This window comes from Brassica rapa, chromosome A07 (assembly GCF_000309985.2).
Source record: "Brassica rapa cultivar Chiifu-401-42 chromosome A07, CAAS_Brap_v3.01, whole genome shotgun sequence".
Taxonomy (NCBI): Eukaryota; Viridiplantae; Streptophyta; class Magnoliopsida; order Brassicales; family Brassicaceae; genus Brassica; species Brassica rapa.
In genome coordinates this window covers 12,570,327-12,591,686 of record NC_024801.2, presented here as the reverse complement: position 1 = coordinate 12,591,686, position 21,360 = coordinate 12,570,327, and the positions used below count along the sequence as shown (strand labels likewise).

The 21,360-nt window shown below is 35.2% G+C and overlaps 4 protein-coding genes and 1 non-coding gene across 5 annotated transcripts; 3 read left to right on the top strand and 2 right to left on the bottom strand.

Annotated features, from left to right (window-relative positions):
* On the bottom strand, nt 1-1,501 carry LOC103829224 (glutathione S-transferase U13). Its single transcript, XM_033274977.1, has 2 exons — nt 1,034-1,501; nt 1-525 (listed from the first exon to the last, which is right to left on the bottom strand). Exons 1-2 carry the CDS (start codon nt 1,358-1,360, stop codon nt 169-171), a joined length of 684 nt encoding a protein of 227 aa, XP_033130868.1. The 5' UTR covers nt 1,361-1,501; the 3' UTR covers nt 1-168.
* Nucleotides 1,502-2,419: 918 nt separating this feature from the next.
* Nucleotides 2,420-5,305, bottom strand: LOC103829223 (hydroxyproline O-galactosyltransferase GALT4). The gene is made up of 6 exons (XM_009104880.3): nt 4,170-5,305; nt 3,857-4,089; nt 3,486-3,776; nt 3,107-3,409; nt 2,912-3,019; nt 2,420-2,828 (listed from the first exon to the last, which is right to left on the bottom strand). The coding sequence occupies exons 1-6, from the start codon at nt 4,978-4,980 to the stop codon at nt 2,619-2,621; spliced, it is 1,956 nt and encodes a 651-aa protein (XP_009103128.2). The 5' UTR covers nt 4,981-5,305; the 3' UTR covers nt 2,420-2,618.
* A 2,469-nt stretch (nt 5,306-7,774) lies between these two features.
* LOC103829822 lies at nt 7,775-13,509 on the top strand (the record flags this gene model as incomplete). Its single annotated transcript, XM_033275974.1, is given in 18 exon segments — nt 7,775-7,900; nt 7,902-7,961; nt 8,054-8,206; nt 8,325-8,423; nt 8,532-8,565; nt 8,568-8,626; nt 9,044-9,125; nt 9,128-9,186; nt 9,268-9,362; nt 9,453-9,472; nt 9,475-9,562; nt 9,619-9,637; nt 9,904-10,008; nt 10,093-10,199; nt 10,272-10,323; nt 10,408-10,510; nt 10,513-10,622; nt 10,733-13,509. Coding segments are annotated over 18 exon segments (1,470 nt in total), but the record flags the coding sequence as incomplete, so codon positions are not given.
* On the top strand, nt 12,518-13,295 carry LOC117126834. The gene is made up of 2 exons (XM_033275973.1): nt 12,518-13,165; nt 13,269-13,295. Exons 1-2 carry the CDS (start codon nt 12,518-12,520, stop codon nt 13,293-13,295), a joined length of 675 nt encoding a protein of 224 aa, XP_033131864.1.
* Nucleotides 13,510-15,546: 2,037 nt separating the features above from the next.
* On the top strand, nt 15,547-21,273 carry LOC103829821. The gene is made up of 10 exons (XR_004449230.1): nt 15,547-16,861; nt 16,997-18,323; nt 18,419-18,529; nt 18,615-18,800; nt 18,879-19,064; nt 19,147-19,332; nt 19,412-19,585; nt 19,654-19,836; nt 19,911-20,078; nt 20,168-21,273. It is a non-coding gene; the product is annotated as an uncharacterized LOC103829821 (transcript).
* The last annotated feature ends 87 nt before the right edge of the window (nt 21,274-21,360 follow it).

Here is a 21,360-nt window from a genome sequence, read left to right as displayed (position 1 = left end):
TGTTAAAAGTAATCTCATTATGTAAAATAATGTAGAAATAAATACCAAAGTGGCATGTTTTTATTATAGTTCTGGCAAATACAGAGAGAACTTCAAAAAAAAAAATCTCAAAGACAACGAGCATCATTCATTATTTCAGATTCAACACATTGCTTATGAAGAAGCCCATCACTCAACATTGAACTTCTTCTTTGCGAATGCAACGAACTCTTCGGGGGTAGGCATGTAAGGCTTGACAGCTTCATGAGCCCTAAACTTCTCCCCCCATTGGATCAGTCCAGGTGTTGTTTCTTGCCGGAGAAACTTGACGCCAGAAAACGCCTCGATCACAGACACTGGACCCAAAAGAGTCCCACATGCAAGGTCGAGGAAGCCTATGTTTTCTCCTCCAAAGAACCCTAATCCTTTGCTGCTCTTCTGAAACGCCTCTTCAAGTATCGCCAAATTCTCCATCAGCTTTCCAGCCGCAGCCATTCTCCCTTCGTCGTCTTTTGCTCCGCCCACGGCTTCCAAAGATCCAAAGATCTGTTTCATGCACACACATACGTTAAGCTCTTTCACTACATAGCCTACTTTCTCATGTTTAGTTTGGTTTAACCAGGTTTTCAGTCGATGAATACCAACAATGTTCAAGAAATTGTTAGGTAAGCGTTTTATAACAATTAGTGCCTAGGCCTAGTGTATAACTGTTTTATAACGATTAGCGCCTAGGCTAGGATTAGTAAGTAAACGTTATAATCTTTTTATAACGATTAGTGCCTATGCCTAGTATATATATGGATTTTAAAAAAATATAGTTTTGCTTATGACCGGTTTAGTGTATATATCGATTTTTAGAACACTGAAACCAAATACCGAAAACAGACTAACCAGTAAACCGGATCTCAAACCAAACAGATCTACATTTGAGTATCAAGATCTAAGCTTCTAGTTCAACTTCAAAAATATAAAGTTTCAACTCTAGCAAGCAAAACAGAGCGTGTGTAAGATCAATCCACTAAGAGATCCATGGAGATTAATCTAGTTTTGTTACCTTTTCATCGATGAAGAGAGCCCAGAACCGAGCGTTGGCACGTTCCACCGGATGAGAAGGAAGGATGGAAGGACCTGAGGACCAAGCTTCATCAATGTACTGAACAATGTTGAGTGACTCACAGATGGAAACATCACCGTGGATGAGAACTGGGACTTTCTTGAAGATGGGGTTGGACTTGAGAAGGAGTTCACTCTTTGACCTGAGAACATCAGGTTCGTCCGAGTACTCGTACTTGACAGACTTCAAGTGTAGAGCCGCTCGAGCCCTGATGGAAAAAGGGCTCGCCCAAGAACCTATGAGCTTGACTGTATCGTTCTGAGCCATCTCTTTTGTTTTCTTATGGTGTTTATTGATCTGAAGTGTGATTTCACTTTCGGGGTGAGTGTGTGTAATATATAGTGGAGAAGTTGTTAAAGTTGAGGAGAGGAAAATAATAAAGAAAGGAATTAAGGGCGTGTTTTTCGTTGCACGTCACATGGCCGGTGCGTCAAATGTGGTGTTCTGATTCAATTATTTGAGTTTTTTAATGACTGACCTACCAACAAATAGTGATGGCTTAAAAGTTTTGATATTATATTTTTTCTCAGGTGGGATTAGTATTTGGACTAGGAGTTGAATATCATTGACCAATGCAACAAATATTTATTGTGGCTAACCAAGTTCTCTACAACCAAGGTTTCTTTAAAAATCAAAATTCACTCATGCATGATTAATTGCATATAGTAAAACCAATCTCATTCTGTAGATTTAAACCAAGGATATAGCCTAGCAAACAAGAATAGTTATCATCCACAAGTCTGCCCTGAATGTAGCTACAAATCATGGAAGAGGTCGTTTTCTGTCATTAAGTCGCATTCATTACATAGATGATCAATTAATGTGGTGATTAAGACAACATGTATGAGCATCCGACTTTAATCATGTGATGCGATGCTAAATGCTTATTTCTATAATTCTATCTGACATGGCTTGCTAAATCAGCTACTCAGTTTGGTAACGATCTTAAAAAAAGAAAATGCTTAAACTCTGCTTGGTGCATCCTTTCCCACAGTAATTAGCATTCAGCATATTGATCAGGGACATATGCTTGCTTATAAATTATAGTCACCACCAAAAGGTTTTAAAATCATAAGTTTCCAAAACATTGTTGGCCAATCTTATCTAGGAACAGGACAAATCAAAGAACTGTTCTCTTTTAACTTTCTTGTGAGTATACATATCCCTTAAGTCCCCATACTACAGTTACCAAAAGATCTTGACATGCAGACAATTGTTTAATATCTTGACAAAATAAAGTTCACATGCATGTTAGCATATAGATGAAACAAAGTAACTTAAGGGATTCAAAATCCTCATCTTGGTGAGGAATTGAGAGATAGCACATACTTACCACTTGATTATACTAGTTTGCAAGAACTGCAAAAAGAACTGTCAACTTTTGAAGAGCCTTTCATTGTATTATATATAGATATATCATAGATTGTTCTATACATAAAACAAAGATCTAAAACAGTTAGCTCCATAAACTCCCATCTGCTTTCTAAGAAAAAATTCCAGAGTCCTTGCCAGAAACAATGTTATGTCATCTCATGTTGCAGCAATGGGGCTTCCCTAGTCTCTGCAGCTTATCCCACATGCAAATCATCTGCCGTGGGGACTGGTAATGAGCGGTGAAGTAGTCTTCTATGCATCCAAACTGGCAGAACCTGAGGCTGTGAACCACCTCCACTGGTCTAGTCTCGTTGAACTTCTCCACCCACATTCCCATGCTCACATCCTCCATCTTGAACAACTGCAATAACAAAGTAAGTACTAATGACCATATCAACACATGCTAAAATTAAATCTGGCAAATGTGTAAAAAGGTAAACTTACTCTTAATCTCCGATGTTCAAAATCATCGACGATGAACTTAGCTATGTCATATGACAAGATGTAACCCGGACCATTAGCATATGGTGGATAATACTCTTCTGGCCATTCCTGATGCAACAAAGTTTGTCATAACCTTTTTCATGTTACATGTTCAGCTCTATTGAGTTTCAGGTACTACAAAATGTAAACTGTTACCTCATATGTCACAGCCCATTTCCCAGTGCGCAGAGGCTTATGGTAGAAGTTAATGTTTCCAATATAAAGGCTACCTCTTCCCTTAACCTTCTCTGCTTCTTGTATCACAGCATCTACTCTCACAAACGTATCATCATCACATTTCATAATATACTTTGCCGCCACCGTGCTAACCCCATATTCACAGATGGCAACCGTCTTCAGCACAACAAGGTCATAATGATCCATGTATGGTACTATGACAATATCACCAAAGTACTCGGCTTCTTTCTTTAGATCCACATTGACTTCCTTTCTTGCGTGCTGCAACATGAATCAACATAAACAAAATTCAGTTTAACTCTAATGACTGTTGAAATGATTTTCACTTTGTGCTTACCAATGCCACAAAGAACCGGGCAACAACTTTAGATGATCTGACTAGCTTTTGCTGCATCCATGACTTCCTCACAGCCATTCTCTCTGCAAAGTGGTTACCAGCAGAGAGAATACCGATGAACAGCTCTACAGGCTTCTCAGGCAACGCAGGAGCTTTCCACATGCTCTGCATCTCGAGATGCTTCTGAGGAGCGAAACTCGGGTTTGTGGAAGGTAAAGAGGAAGCGTATATAGAATGCACATCAATGTTCCCCTTGACTGCTAGTCCAGTAGCATCCTCTAGAACAAACCCCTGCAAGAACCATTACACTATTCAATATCAAACCATTCCTTAACTAGCGGTTTCGGACAAAACAAAACAGAGAAACTCACGGTTCTGTAAGGGAAAGAAGTGATATGTCTTCCATCAACGCTGATGTGGTAACCTTCCATCCCAGCACGAAGGGTAAGAACAAAGAGCTTCCCTTCTCCAAAAGGGTATGGCCAATCATGTGTTATCATCTTCTTCCTCCGTCCCATAAACCTATTCAACCACCACGTCTTCTTTGACTCATCAGAATCATCATCATCTCTCTTCCACCCCTCACACTTCACCTCTCCGTCAACTTCGGATTAAAACAAACGGTCAAACATTCATATATTAAAATAATTAACGAAACGAAATTAAAAACTATATAGTATATACCTAACTCTTCATCATCACTAGACTCGTGACCATCGCAACGTAAAGCAGAGCCCCACTGCATCCTATAACAAGTGTTCTGCTCTATCACTGGCCTCCCGCTCCAGTCACCTCTAACCCTCGGGTTGAAATGGAGGATCCGAGGCGGGTCTTCACCCTCCACCGCCTTCAACCCCTGCAGCTCCATCATGAACTGCGTCACCATCGTCGTCTTACCATCATCACCCTTCTCGGCGTGCGCCCAGTGCGGCGTCGCCACGACGGTGACGTGAGATCCAAGCGTTAACCCGCACGGTAAAACCAAGATCCGGCTCCGGTTCAAGAACTCGGAACCGGTAACCGAAACCGTATCCGGACATTTCTCCGTCCGGTTTTTAACCGGATTCGGTTTGGTGATTAAACCGGAACCGAGGTTTCCCCACATTTTTCTTCCCGTTGAGATCGCGTGCTTCACGGTTTCGTGGAAGGTGGAGAGCTCGTCGGAGAAGCCGCCGGCGTCGAAGAAGCTCTCGTTGGTGAAGATCTCAGAGACGGTTTTGAACTCTCGGTGGATATGACCCGCCCGGTTTACCCGACCCGGATCCTCGAAAGGTCGATGCGGGTCTTCTTCTTCTCCGACAATGGCTCGGTTTGCTTCTCTACCGACAACAACCATGTGTCTCGGCAACCCGTCATCGGACCCGGACCCGGTTCGGAAGATGAAAGGGATCTCGAAGCTCATGCAGAGGAAGTAGAAGAGGAGAAGAGCTAGTAGGAACTGAACAAGACCGAACCGGGTATGTGAGGCGGAGTTATCGAGTTTAGACTTCTTCATTGTTTATTTCAAAACCCAAAACTCAATGAAGAATAGAGGATATGAACATAAATTAGTGAGCCATTAATGAAAGATTGTTTTTTTTTTTTAACTAAGAAGAATGAAAATGTCGCAAGAAAGATTCAAACTTTTATTTGAAAAAGCTGTTGATTTGAGTTCCAACTTTAAAGCAAAACTCAGAAGCTTTGAAGTTTGAACAGAAAACGATAAACTCTGAGCCGGTCGGTAACCGGTGTATGAAAAGGAAAGCCAGTTACTGCTGAAACTACGTCGTTTCTACCGAATTCAGCAAGAGGAACTGGGGAAAATATAATGTATTTATTTATGTATAGAATAATAAACTTTGCGTCCTTTTTATAAAGCTTTTTGATTTTTGTGAAATTATTCATAATTTTAAACGGTAATAAAACAAAAACTTAACCGGTGAATATTACTGAACGTTTTTGGTGGTGTAGCAAAACTCCAAATACAAATACAAAATAACCGCTAATAACGTTTTTAATAGTAAGTTTCAGTTATATTTTTTCTTGGCTCAAATTTCAAGTTAAGAAATATCATAACAAAAAAAAAAGAGTTTGTAATAATATTTTAATGATTAAAATAAAGACAGCCAGGTGGTTTCTAGAGGGATACTCACCATACATTCTCATCATTATAACATACTATTATTTATTATGATTTAGAAATTCTTATATTTCGTTTATAACATATTATTTATTATGATTTAGAAATTCTTATATTTGCAGTTGCAAAAAAAAAAATCTTTTCGTTTAACATGATTCATTAATTTATGACCATTGACAACGTACTTGTGGTAATGTCGGTGAGAACTTTAGTTGTACGCCCGGCTGCAATTCCTTTAAATAGTTCTTCATGTCCTCTAGTTTCGTTTCCACTAATTATTTTCCAAATTCAAAATTAAATAATTTTCACGGGCCCATTTACCACATAATATACAAAACGCCTTAATAGATAAATAAAATGTTTGTCGAAAAAGATAATGAAATCTTTACATTTTATTTTACATATGCCATAAAATAATCTGAGTCTTTGCTGGAATGATGGAAACTAAATTGGGTAAAAATGAAATAATCCATGATTTATGATCTGTGGCATGTGCCAAAAGGTACATCCTTTAACTATTGTCGAATTCTTCTTTCAATATATAATACGAAGCGTGTATAGTGATAGTATGGGTCCAATCTTTATACACAGGTCATAGATTCAGCTTAGTTAGATACTTTCAAGCGAATTATAATTTTGTGAAATAAATTAGTTAGACTTGCTGCTTAATTTAGATGAAAGTTAGGCTTGAGGTTTAAACCGTTGACCAAACAACAACCAGAAAAAGTTAGGATGTTGACTTTTAATAATAAAAAATGGGAGATCATTGGTTCTTCAACTGAATAGTTTCAAAAAGAAGAATATGATATTAAAAAATGTCAAAAGAGACATTTTTTTTTACATCCGAGACATTAAAGTTACAAGGTAAGGTAAATAACACTATGAAGTCATAGTGAACCTGATTTTGAAACTTGAATACGTTTTTCTGGGAGAGAATTTATATAGAGTTTTCTTAGTTTTATTTGCAGAAAAAACACTATCATCATACTGCCAAAACGACACTGGGAAATAAACTGACCCTATTATAAAGTTGGTCCCAACTGACTGAAATATTGGTCCCAAATGGTGCTTACAACATGTTTGGGCTCATATGGAGACAATAATGTCCAATCATGTTTTAAGATATTCAAAAGTTGAAAACAAACTTTTTAATCGGCTTTAAATTGATCAAAGAACTAGCAAGATCAGTACATAAATATTTGGAAAGCTCAATCTCCACCATTTACATCTTTGTAAAAGATAATTCCAATTTATCCCATCCAAATTTATTGATAAGAATGAATAAAATAATTAAGAACTATGTGTAAACCGTTGCACGCATGGTAGTGATTGTAGACTCAAATTTGCGGCCATAGAAAATAGGCACAAGAGAAGATAGTCGATTTTGTATTTTGAAACATTGTTGTTTTGTCATACGCTTGTCGATGGACATTGGTATGATCATGTCTGTTTTTATTTATAATTTTTGAAAGTTCCGTTCATAATTTTTGGTACATAAATCACCCATCCCAAATAAAGGATTGTTGTCATACCGTTTCTTGTTCTTCATATCATTATAAATTGAGTTTAAAAAAATCAAAACTAAAGTTAAAAAGAGATAATTTTATAAAATTTCCACACATAAAAATTGCCAGAGATAAACTTGTTTTGGACAACTACACATGACCGCATGCTCATTCAATATCTTGTCAAACGTTACTAGTATTTTTTTTTGTTGTTGTGAGTTTTATCCCCATGCATATTGAATGTTCTCCTCAATAAGTTGAGCTTTCTCTAAATTTGAATAGGTCTGCCAGTTGATCTTTAAAAATGAGATGTGAACGGAATTAAGATGGGGAATAGCAAGGAACAGAATAAGCATGTACACTTTTGGTAATATTATTACAACTAATATTCTCTTTTTTGTAACATTTATCTTTTTCTTGTTTATCCATTTAACGTTTGGTTCTACGAAAATAACAGATGCACGCATACTTCGTGATCCTCCCTTACTTAATCTCATGAGGCAAGGGCTTAGACAATCTCTCTTTTCTCTTTGAAATTATGGACCGTAGACTTGGTCTAGGTGTTTTGGTTGGTTTATCATTATTCTTTTTCTAGTCTTTTTTGCTTCTAAAATTTTAAAATATAGACATTAAAATTCTCTTGGTTATATAGCATATGACACTTGCGGATATTAACATTCTGCATAGAGATTTTTTGTGTTGATCACTGTATCTCCGGTACACAGAAGGAAGGTGAAATTCAGATTCATGAGTACATAAAAGGAAGCAGATGCGTTTGGTGGGGTTATGACTTATGAGGTCAATACCTCTTCAGATGATTGCATCGCTTCCATTAAATCCAATTCTCACCAGGTTCGTCTATCTTTTGTAGGATCGTATTTTGGTACCGTTCTATTTGGTGCCAGTCCCGTTTGGTTTTTGACTCTGTTGTACGTCTCATGAAGGTTCTTGGGTATGGAAGAGATATGAAGGTGATTCTAGAAGCGCCGTTGTACGATAAAGATTGTGTTTTAGGCAATAATTTGGCTGCGCATTACCTTTTCTCTTCGGACATTTCCAGAGCCAAAACCTATGCTCGAGCTGCAGAATACCATCTTGTAAGCTCTACCTATGTAAAGTAATGATACTCCATAGCTACCACATGTCTATAATTTGTGATACTCAATGATGAGCTTGGTGTTGTTGAGCTCTAAAATTGATTGGTTTTACTTTCAGGGGAAAGCCATTCCTTATGAAAAAGCATTTTTCGAGGTTGTTAATTACTTGATCTCTGATAATATGGACGAAGATGTGGCTTTGGAGTTACACTCTAAGGTTAGGATGTTTCTTGGCTTCTAGTTCTTCGTAGTTCTTAAATTTGGCTGTACAACTCGATATATATATATATATATATATGTATATATAACTGTTCATGTTTTTCAGCTCTTGAACTTTCCGAAAGATTTGCTATCTTGAAAAACTCGATTCTGTGTTTCTACATGGGTCGACCTGATCTCTCTTTGCCTCTTTTTGAGGAGGTATTTCAAATGCTGATCAAATTTACATGTACTGCATGCTTCAATCATTATCTTTTTTTTTTTTTTTTTTTTGCTAAACTTTTAATATCATTAAAAAATGAAAAAAAAAGCTTACAAAATGAAAATTCTAAGGGAATGTTTCCTAGGCAAAAAAATAAAACATGAAAACATTACTACAACCGATCAAGGTAAACAAATGATACTCAGCTCAACCATTTGGACAGAAGGAATTTGAAGTTCCTATTGCCCCTTCTTCCCAAAATTATGAGTTTTGTTTCTCGGTCTATCATTTTAAAAACAACACTTGCAGGGTTGAAAGACTGGTTGTGGAGCGTATCATTTCGTTGCCGCCATATATGGTATACGGTTGCTTCAATCATTATCTTTAATTTACTTCACTTGGTTATAACTTCGTAGATCCTACCTGAGAATCAAGAACATGACTATGTTTATGGTATGCTTGCATTCTCCTTATTGGAGCGTGGACATTTAGCAGAAGCTGAGAAGCGGCTAGGAAAGGATATGAGATCAACAAAAACGACTCTTGGGCTCATCATTGTGTGAGTTCTCAACGTTTATATATTATCCTTATATTTTGTTGTTACTTGGTATGCAAGCTTTCATTTGTGTGTTTTGGGCAGTTGTGTCATGTTCTTCAAACTGAATGTCGTTTCAAAGAAGCAGTAGAGTTCATGGAAGCATGCTCAGCTTCATGGGATTCATGCTCTTCCTTGAGGTATATAAATATTTTTCAAATAAATTAGAAAAATCGTATGATCATCCATGTAAACACCTATTAAAGAAAAATAAACATTTGAAACGTTAGGTATTTGCATAACTGGTGGCATTCGCTGTTTGTTACTTGGAAGGAGGCTCTCCCATAAGTAAAGTACAAAAAATATATGATAATAAGATGTGCAAAGAGCTGGAGATGCTGTTCCTATAGATAATTCCCTTATAATTTTTCTTCACCTTTTTAAAAATGTAACAAGGGATGTTCAAAAGAAATTTGTAACATAGGTCGTAGACCATGATTAACTCCAGTCTCTTAAATGAAGTTCTTAGTTTTGGCTAAGATACAGTTCTTAGTTTTTCTTAGATTTTAACTAAAAGAAGCTAAGAATCGTCTCTTAAATAAGAGATATAAAAGTCGTCTCTTAGCCGAAAAATGTAAAAAAAAAAAAACAAAAACAAAAAAGTGTGAGTTAAGAACTCCAGCTAATAGACTGGGGCTAATCATGCCCTAACATGTCTTATACTTGTAATATTAAAATTAGGTCTACATGGATGCTCTCGGTTTGATGTTTCGCTTGCACACACGCGATAAACTACCTGAGTTTTTAGACAGACTAAAAGTCCTAGCAGACTGTTTGACTGACCAAGTAAGTAATGTCAATGTGTTTGCCTTGCATTCTTATGCATTTATTTTGCACTTCTTCTAAAGTTTGCACCATTTCAATGTTCAGAAAATGTGGTATCAAAAGTGGCTTTTTGATATTACAACAATTTGGGCGTTGAGTAAAGTTGGAAACACTTCACAAGCACATGTACTGCTCGAGGGCCTCAAGTCCCGGTCAGTACTTCTCTCTTGTAACATTTTGTTCTTGTTTCTTGACTTATCATCTGACTCATCTAATTCTAACAGAACATGTAACCTGAACAATAAGAAACAACAGTTGCTGCAGAAAGCGATTCAGGTTAGTTTTGTTGATCTTAATTTACAACTACGGAATTTTTGTGCCTTTTTATATCATAAGATTGTTTTTCTTAATTTAAGCTAGCTCGCTGAAGCTGTATATGAATATGGAAAAGGCAACAACACAAAAGCTCTAGAAATGATTGGTCCAAACTTTGACGTTGTTGACTATAAGGTAATGCATGTTCTTGCATTTATGAGATATATCACTGCGTCTTGAACACTGGATTTGCAGCGGTTAGAGTATTGGAGAGGAGGATAAAGCAGAGAGATGGTGCTCCTTTCTTGTGGCATTTGCTGGTATTCTTTTAGTCACTTTATATGCGCACAAATGTTGATTTAGGATACATTTCATGTCTATTATGCATCGGTGTTTATACAGTTTATGAAACGTTGATGTTATGTGACAGGAGAAGAGTTACCTCATGGAAGGCAATGCAGAAGCTGTTGTAACTACATGTGAGAAAGCCAATGTGTTGAATCTTCATATATATTTCAAGTTTGCTTGATTACACCATAAAAACAGCACCGTCTTGTTATCCTTTAGACTATGCTTTTGCGCTTTGTTGAATATAGTAATTGTCGATGTAAAAGCTGAACTTGAACTTTCTATGTAAATAATTTTCGCTTTGACCAAGAATATAAATAGACGTTTTCATAAGATCATAATGTAGTGCTGCCATGATCTTCTTTCCTGCATGAAGCATCACCTAGTCATATAACTTCCAGATGTCTACTACTTTTGTAATTAATATACAAAAAGTCATGTTAAGACTTGTTAGTTATTACATGCATGATGCATCACCCTAATAACGTTCGAAGTTTCATGGTAAGTAAGCAAATATTATTTGGTGACTATGTCTTTGAAAGCCTGACAGGTTAACGATTGTATTAAATATAAAGAATAAAAACTCAAGATAGGGTCTGCTGACAAAATAATATTAAATGACATATTCTCTTGACTTTTTGTTATATGAAGAGACAGCATATCCCACGCGCATTACATGTTCCTCATGATCGTCTATCATCCATTGTTTTCTCTATTGTTACTCAAAAAAAGTTAAAACTATATAATATGAACATTTTTTTTCAGAACATTCTACTATGAACATTAAAAGTATTATGATTTCTTATATGAAACACTCCATCCGTCTCGAAAATGTAAAGTGATTAAGAGAGTTTTTTTATGTTCCAAAATATAAAATATTCTTAAAATTCTAAATAATTTTTAAATTTATCAAATACTTCATAACCCATTGTATTTTATAATAGTTTGAAGTGTTTTTAATTTATAGTTTTGATAATAGTTTTTAGATATAAAAATTTATTTTTAGTATTTGTACTTCATTTAATTCAATATATATTTTAAAACAAAATATACATTTATTCAGTTATATATGTTCAGGAGCCACAATTAAAATCGTTTCCTAGCTGAACTTGTCTTTCATCAATATTACATAATCAGGATGGATCAATAAGATTATATTTTCATCCTTAATTTATAATGGTTTGGATACCAGCTTTTTATTTTCAAATTTCAATTTAGATTTGTGATGGTGCATTTAGAAAACGGGTGAAACGAAAGGGAAATTATAAATGATTGCAAACCAACAAGGCAACAACAGATCAAGAGATATGATATGCCTGTATATACTAGTATCAACGGTTTAACTTGAGTTATTGATGTGACATTGTGATTCATAGATAACTCGACATACTGTATGATATTATTTTATAAGCTTAAACGGATACCGGTCTAGATTGAATACCGACAATGAACCAAAACGTAAGGGGTTAAGACATTTTCTTGCGAAGTCTTCAACATCATGCGCGTGAGGTAAGTGTACAATAAGTTACGAGGTGATGAACCTCCCACAGTATATTATTTTGAAATATTACATTTCTTTACTGGTTGACTTCCTTCCAACTTTCACACTTGATTAATATTTAACATTAGTTGTTTCTTCATTTCAATTGAATTTTTTTTAAATAATTGCACACTGAATACTACCGCCGAATATTAACTTACAGTAGTTCCCTTTTAGCCAGGCTTTTTATGTCCCATTTTAATTATTAACCTATATAAACAACCATAAAGCCTTCCTCTTCCTCCTCAGGGTCAGATCTCTCCTTCCATCACAAAACCAAAAAAAAAACTCTTGTTGTTGCGGTCTCTTCTTCAAACCTCAAAAGAAATGGAGTTATTCACCAATGGCAACACCGTTAAGTTGCGGAGCCATCTTGATAAGTTTTTAGTCGCCGAGAGCGACCAAAAACACATCCGTCAAAGCCGTAAAGGAGGATATACACGGCTCTCCGTTTGGACGGTGGAGACCGTCGTCGGTAAACCGAACCTGATCAGATTAAAAAGCTGTCACGGCACGTACTTAACTGCGAGCAGTAAACCGTTACTGTTAGGTATAATGGCCGGTGAGAAAGTGACTCAAACGCAGTCGTCTAACAACCCTATGGATATGCAAACGCACTGGGAACCGGAGGGAAATGGGGTGTCCGTGAAGCTGAAATCTTGGTGCGGCAAATGGATGAGAGCTAACGGTGGATCGCCGCCGTGGAGAAACTCCGTTACTCACGACGAGCCTCATACGTCGAGGACCAAGAACTGGTTGCTTTGGGATGTTATTGCCGTTGATGGTCTTGATCTTGGAAACATGTCTGATGGATGTGAGAGCTCTCTTTCTTCTCCGGTTTCCCCAAGTCTCTCCCGTTTGGGTTTCTGGTCAGCGCCCGGGTCGCCCGTTTCTGCGGTCAGGTCAAAGAAGAGTTTAGGTCGGCTCACTTCTTTTGGTTTACGTGCAATGTCTCCGAGATGGTCCCCAAAACTTGTAAGTTTGACTCTCTTTAACTATCATAAGTTCATTTTATATTGTGTTTTGGTTGATTTTGTTGTTGCTTAGATGAAGTATAACAAAGAGTTGTTATTGTTAGCTGAACTTAGACAAGTTGTACATCTAAAAAATTGGTTGGCATGCATCAGATGGAAAAATATGAGGGGTAATTACCATATTAATATATAAAATTTTAGAAACTTGTAGAAGAATATATGGACATATTACAAATATGATTTTGTTTCACGAACCTACTAGCACACAAAAAAATCATAGCCACTTTTCTTAATGAAGGCTAGCCAAACTTCTATGGCATAGTGACATTTTAAGGAACAAAAAAAGGAAAATCATAGCAATTTTCTTAATAAAGGCTATCCAAACTTCTACAATCTTCAAGCTTTGATAGACAAACGCTTAGATTAAGTTTTTTAAAAAAAAATTCGATCGAGTCCTGTTTTTGCAATCAATTCTTTTATTCCATTGAGGAACAAAAGGACCGGCCATGTATTTTTTTTGTAACTTAGGCCGGCCATGTAGTTATGCTTTACATTTTGTTAAACACAATTCATATCATAATACAACTCTGTTGATAGTTAGTTTTAACATATAAACTGCATAACTAAGTATCTAACGCAACATTGAGAGAACGACGATGAAAATTGTAAAAAAATAACATGATGCATTATAGGGATACTTAAGAGCAACATTATCTGTAGGATGTTCCCATGGAATATCTACCTAATATATTCTAGATATTATTAAAAGTAATATAATTGTTTCATAAATTAAATATTAGGATATATATTTTATATCGGAAATTCTAAGGAACATTAAGTTAAGTAATATATAAAGGGTTAGGGTCAATCTACTAATTGCCTATTGATTTTAAGTTGGAAGTCCATGAAACTTATCTTGGTATCAGAGCCGGTCTAATACCCTGACCCATTAATCCGGTCCGGACAGTGGCCTGATCATCCCATTGGCTGATGGCCCTTAGAAGGCTCAGTTCCACCGAGATCGATAGAAAAATAAAGCATGATTTCGGAGAGGGTATGATGGATTCTGCGAGATTAATGGTTACACACACCATTATCTCGAGGGAGGGTATTGGAGAGAAGATTGGAAGCCCATGAAACTTATCATGGTATCAGAGCCCAGATCATAAATACCCTAAACTCCTAATTAAAATTAAAAATTAAATTTAACCCTTCCGACCGGATATAAAGGTTGTATTAAACTCGCTCGACCGAATATAAATGTCATAAAGTTCCGAGATTTCTGGCCGATAACAGTCATCATCTCGAAGAGGGGAATTAGGGATATATGTCCCACATCGAAAATTTTAAGGGACATTAAGTAATATATAAAAGGTTAAGGTCAATCTACTAATTACCAATTGATTTTAAGTTGGAAGCCCATAATAAACCCGAATCTATACTATTAAAAGGGAAAGAGTTTTAAAAAATCTACCTATGAAAAGTTGTTAGACCTTTTTATTAGACTTAACTATTTTTTTGGTCTCACCTTATATTTCTCTAACTATGCAATAATCAATTACCTTATATTTCTCTAACTATAAAATAATCAATGCTCTTATTTATTACTCAACTTACTATGATACACCAAAAAATTACACATAACTCCATTATACTAAAATATCATCTTACCAAAACATGTCTCATGAATCCATAACCAAAACGTGACTGGTATATTTAAATACCAAAACTATATTATTCCTTGGTGCCACCAACTTTTCAATATTTCACACTATCATTTATTTTTTGACCAAGGCTTCACTCTATCATTTTTTTGTTGATTGAAATGTGGTTTTTCAAATGAATATGTTGACCTTTCTAAAATATTTATCTACACAGCTTATACATTATAGATTTTCCTTGACTAACACTTCTAATAATTCTGACTATGTTTTAAAGGAAGTTATTTTGCATACAGTTTAACAATTTATTCTAAATATATTGTTAGAGATTATTTTGTGTACTTTAGTTTAACAATATATTCTAAATATATTGTTATGATGATTTTTGATAAGAATATATTATAGATGCGATTGAAAAATTATATTATTAAAAGAAAATATTTTTAAAAATATATTATAAAAGAATTTATAACATCTATATAAAACTCTTTATTTTTTATCCTACCATTAACTACAATAACTATAAATAATTTAAATATTTTAAATAAATCCTATTATTATTTCTCATTTTGTATGATACACTTCTCTAATTATTTTTCTTATTATCATCCAATGTTATTGTTGTTATTCAATAACGTTATATACATCATATATTATGCTCAAAGATGGATATATAATATTTAGATATCAATTATTAAAATGAAAGCATCTATCATAAAACATATTATATCATGTCATCTAACATTATATAATTCTAAATACTTACAAAATCAAATTTAATAAAAAAACACTTTAGCAAATCATTTGTTAAAACAAAATTATATATATTTATGCTAAATTATTTTTTATTACGTTAATATATTAGAAGTTTCATTCATCTATTAAAATATTATTGAAGATTATTGTTTTCCTACCATGTCAACCAAATGCCGGGTCATACTTGATTGCATGTTTTTTTGAAGTTTGCATGCTTTAAATTAATGAGTTTTCATTAAATCTAAACCAGCTTATGTACAAGTCATCGTGTTTACTGGTTCGACGACGGGTCCAAACTTGATATAAAAATATTGTTCTCATCTAATTGAAAATAATTTATTTTAAAATAATAGACGCACTGAGTCTGATCAATCCATATAATATTTTTTAAAAAAGTAATCAAACGATTAAAAATATAATTACATTAACTAACTAAATAAAAATAATAATTCTTTTGATATAATAAAATTTTGTAACATAATAATGTATAATAAGACTAAAATACTAATTCATATCATATATTTTTATCAACTGAAAAATAACCCGCGCTTTTAAGCGCGGATCAAAATCTAGTCTAACATTAAAACATAAATGAAAATTTGAGTGAGCTCACAAATTTTTCAAAAAAACGTAAGGAAATTGAAGAGAGAGAAAACCCATTGTGGTGACAAGAAGAAGGCTTTGCTAGAGCTGTGAAAAAACTTTGTATCATTTATCAATTTATTGGTTGTTATTAGAACAATCGTCTCACTAACTCCCAATATTTTGTTTAATTGAGACCGGAATATTATGAATGATTCTTTGTAAAAAAAAACATTATAAATGATTGAAGGTATTTTTAATTAACTGAAAACTGTTTGAAATAGAGTTTCATACTGTATAACAAAATGGTTGTCTTCTCAGATTTAACTCCAACATTAAAAATAATAAAACATTAAATTTGTAATCTTGGGAAGTAAAATAACTAGTACAATAGAATCCTAATTTGGTGTTAAAAACATGTTAAAATAGAATAACACGCGAATAGAAACATTAAATTCACATATGTGCTTATTAAACCTCTCTCTAACTTGCTCTACCTTCTCTCTACCAAAGTTTCTAAATCAAAGAATCTCGTCGGTGACCGGTGGTCTTTCCACCGGTTACCATCTTTTTTATTTTGTTTTTTGTTGTGAATACTTTCGATCTATGTATCGAACTTGCTTCGCGTAGGCGATCTTGTTTTCGTTAGGCGATTTTGGTGTGCTAAGCTTTAATCAAAACAGACCCGATTTTCACTCGTAATGTTTCTCTATTTTGAATTAAAGCTGAATAAAGTTTTCAAGTTAAACTTCATCTCTCGTATTTCAACTTATCTATTCCTGTTTGTCTCTAAAATTTTCTTCTTCTTTATCTGGTCATGCTTGATCTTCAAGTTTGAAGAAATCAATCTTTGCTTCATATGGATTTGGCAAAGTATTCGGATGATTTGAAGATTTGAGTTTTTACAAGTGAGCTTTTGGTTTGGTACAGTTTAAGAAAAGACAGAGTTTGTTCTATAGACAAGTGTTCTGTCAATAGCTGTGTCCTAAATCAGATAATGCTTCTTGAAGATGTTCACATCCAGTGAAGACAGTAAGAGAGTCTCAGAGGCAACAGCGATTGAGAGACTGAAGCATACAAATGGAATCAAAGTTGGGTTCGATCTTTGTGTTCCGGAGGAATCGACTCGTCGGAGTTCAAGTCAGTTACCTTGCCGGAGAAGAGGCAATCCTTTCCCATGAGTGACACGTGGAGCCAGTTAAGAGATGATGGAGGCACGTAGATGGACAACTGCCTTACTCTTGTTCATCCTTATCATATAATTTAGGGTTTAATTGGGCTCTGCATTTGTAATGGGTTTGAATTCCATTTGTAACAAAAATTGCCCTTTGGGCTTTTAATATAAAGGTTGACAAAAAAAAAAAAAAAAGAAACATTAAATTCAATCAGCAAAGTCTGACTTTTCCAGATTTCTTGTATCACTCACCACATGCAGTCCTTTGTTGTGTTCGCCCTATGGTTATTTTTTATTACATAAATGATAAATCTCGCATTCATTAAATCTTTTTTGTTTACAGAGCATGACTATGTTCAAGCAAAAAGAGAAGACGTGGAGCTTCAACGAAAACGAAACGGTATCAGCAATGGATATTTTTCAGAAGGCAAAAGCTATTCGAATACGTAGCAGCCACAACAAGTTTCTAGCGGCGGCGGACGACGAAGAAACAGTGTTTCAGAAAAAAAAAGGGATCAACCAAAAACGCTCAGTGGACCGTCGAACCGGTTCGCGATTCGGATCATGTCATCCGTCTTAAAAGCTGTTACGGCAAATACTTAACCGCTTTGAACGAGCGGTTCTTACTCGGAGCTAAAGGGAAGAGAGTGATTCAGCTAATGCCGATTCAACTCGATTCATCTGTTGAGTGGGAGCCAGTGAGAGAAGGGTCTAAGATCTTGCTCAGGACGAGAAACGGTAAGTACCTCAGAGCTAACAGTGGACCTCCTCCGTTGAGAAAATCCGTCACGCATAATAAACGTCATTCGGCTACTCAGGAGTCGATCTCGTGGGAGGTTGATATCGTCGAGATCTTGAAGAATCCTCTATTCACGGAGGAGGAGATGGAGTTTACTCCGCCGCCACATAGGAAGCCGTCGAAATCCCCGTTGTCAGTTTCGCATTCCGTGACTCCACCTTTCCTCTCAGACATGCATGATACATATGTGAGTATTTTTTTTTTGTTCCGTTTAATTACTGAAACACCTTTCTATAACTAGAAAGTATTGTCATAACAATTTTTTTTTTTAATTTTGACTAGCCTGATGAGTCTCCATCAAAATGGGATGGTATGGAGTCTTCTCCATCCTCAAAGAAGATACCGCGGCATAGGAAGCAGTCTTCGAATCCGTTTTGTCATTCAGATTCAGATGTGAGTACTTTTTTTGTAATTGATAGAAAACATCTTTTTAAAATTAAAGTTATTACGTACTATAACAAGTTTTTATTTTGACTAGTCTGATGAGTCTCCATCGAAACTGGATGAACGAACCATCAGTTATCATTTTAATCATCCACTCAAGGTGGAAATGAAGTCTACTCCATCTTCAAAGAAAACATTACATCCGCCACCGCATAGGAAGCCCTCGAGTTCTCCTCATTTGAACACTTCTTCTTCTTTTTCAGACATATCAAATTCAAATGTGAGTACTTTTTTAAAAATTAACAAAAGACAGTTTTAAAACTAAATAACTATTATAACAAACTTTTATTTTGACTAGTTTGATGAGTCTCCATCGAAATTAGATGAGCAAACCACCGGATATCATATTAAGCAACCATTCAAGGCGGAGATGAAGTCTACTCCGTCTACGAAGAAGATGATGCATGTGTCACCGCATAGGAAACCATTGAATTCTCCTCATTCGAAAACTCCATCTTCTCTTTTTGACAAATCAGAGTCAGATGTGAGTACCTTTTTATGATTAACAAACCACATTTTTAAATCTAAAATTACTACTATAATTTTTTTTTCTTTATTTTGTCAAGTCTGATGAGTCTCAATCGAAATCGGATGAGCAAACTACCAATTATCATATTAATCATCCATTCAAGAAGGAAATGAAGTCTACTCCGTCTTCAAAGAAAATGATGCATCAGCTGCCTCGTTGGAAGCCGTCAAATTCCCCTCACTCGAAGACCCCAACTTCTCATTCAGACATATCAAATTCAAATGTGAGTTTTTTTTTTTGGTAATTAACATGCAGAACACTCTTTTAAACTTAAAATTACTAATATAATATTTTTTTACTAGTCTGATGAGTCTCCAGATGAGACCGGTTATTGTAATAATCATCCATTCAAGATGGAAAAAAAGTCTATTTCATCTTCGAAGAAAACGACGCCTTTGTCGCCGCATAGGAAGCCGACGTCAAATTTTCATCATTTGAAGACTTCGTCTTATATTTTCGATAGATCAGATTCAGATGTGAGTAAGAATTTAACAAAACAATTTATAAATCTAAACTTACTAATGCAAATTTTTATTTTTATCAGTCTGATGAGTTTCCATCAAAATTGGATGAGCAAACCGTCGATAATCATGGTAATCATCATTTCAAGGCGGAGAGAAAGTTTACTTTGTCTTCAAAGAAGACGCTGCATCCCCCACCGCATAAGAAGCCATTGAATCCTTATCTGAAGAGTCCATCTTTTCTTTTAGACATAGCAGATTCAGATGTGAGTTTTTTTTTTAACGTACTAAACAGAATTTTAAAGTTAAATTTACTGCTAATTTTTTTTATTTTGACTAGTGTGATGAGTCTCAATCGAAGTTGGATGGGCAAACTATCAAGAATCATAATAAGAAGCCTCCTATGTTGTCGAAGAAGAAGCTGCATCCGCCGCCACATAGGATTTTTTCATTGCCAGTTTCATATACTAGCACTCGGTATTCTCTTTCAGACATATCAGATACAGATGTGAGTAATTTTGTTTTTGTATAATTAACAAAACATCTTGGTAAAACTAAAATTATTGCCGTAATAAAATTTTATTTTATTTTGACTAGTATGTTGAATCTCCACTGCAACCGGATGGACGAACAATCTATTATCGTATAGCTGATGAAAGACACGTGGAAGACAAATCAACTGGTGGATATATTTTCTCGTTTAAAGGAACCACCGTGGTAGAGCTTACTCAAATGCTACGAGAAGAAACATGCTTGGAAGATGTTGTGGTGTGCACTCGCAGTCCCTTAAATGGCAAGTTGCTTCCCCTTCGTTTGCAACTTCCTCCTAACAACGAAACACTGCATGTGGTTCTAGTACCCTCCAGTGGTAGTAGCTTCTAGAGAGACGTGAGTTAATCAATTTTTACTTTAAGCTCTCATATGGAGTTACTGAATCTTTGACTTGTTTGTTTGTTTGTTAAATTCATCATTGTCAAATGAGTGACTGGCCTTTTGTGTGGTGAAGTTTTTGGTGAAGCATGTGATATGAGCCTTATAAGAAGTTAATAAGATAATAATAATTGGTAGTTAGTACAGAACTCATGGTCACGGAGATATAAGTCGGCGTCGCTCTTGAGCATTAATCAATCTTAGTACGAGATAAAAACATAGCAATAGTTTTGATAATTGAAAAAAATTAATTACATTTTGGGGACATAGTACAAGTTGTTTAATCATCTAAAATTGTTCACTAAACCACTATGAAAACGACTTTAATCTTGTGAAAACAAGTGTAATCTGAGAGCATGAATGGTCTCATTCCCTTTGCCTCTTTTAGAGAAGGTACTTCAAATGTTGATCAAAATGACAGGTACTTCATGATTCAATCATTATCTTTAGTTTACTTCACTTGGTTATGACTTAGTAGATTCTACCGGAGAATCAAGAACAAGACTATGTTTATGGTATGCTTGCATTCCCCTTATTGGAGATTGGTCATCTAACGGAACCTGAGAAAGCTGCTAGGAAAGGGAATGAGATCAACAAAACAACTTTTGGGCTCATCAATGCGTGAGTTTCAAACGTTTATTATCCTTATCTTTTTGTTGTTACGTGGTTTGCAAGCTTTCATTTTTGTGTGTTTTGGGATGTTGTGTCATGTTCTTCAAACTGAATGTCGGTTCAACAATGCAGTAAAATTCATGGAAGGATGGTCAGCTTCATGGGATTGTTGCTTTTCCTTAAGGTGCAAATTCATTTTTAGACAAATCAGAATTACATCTTCTGATCATCTCAAGCAACGTATTAAA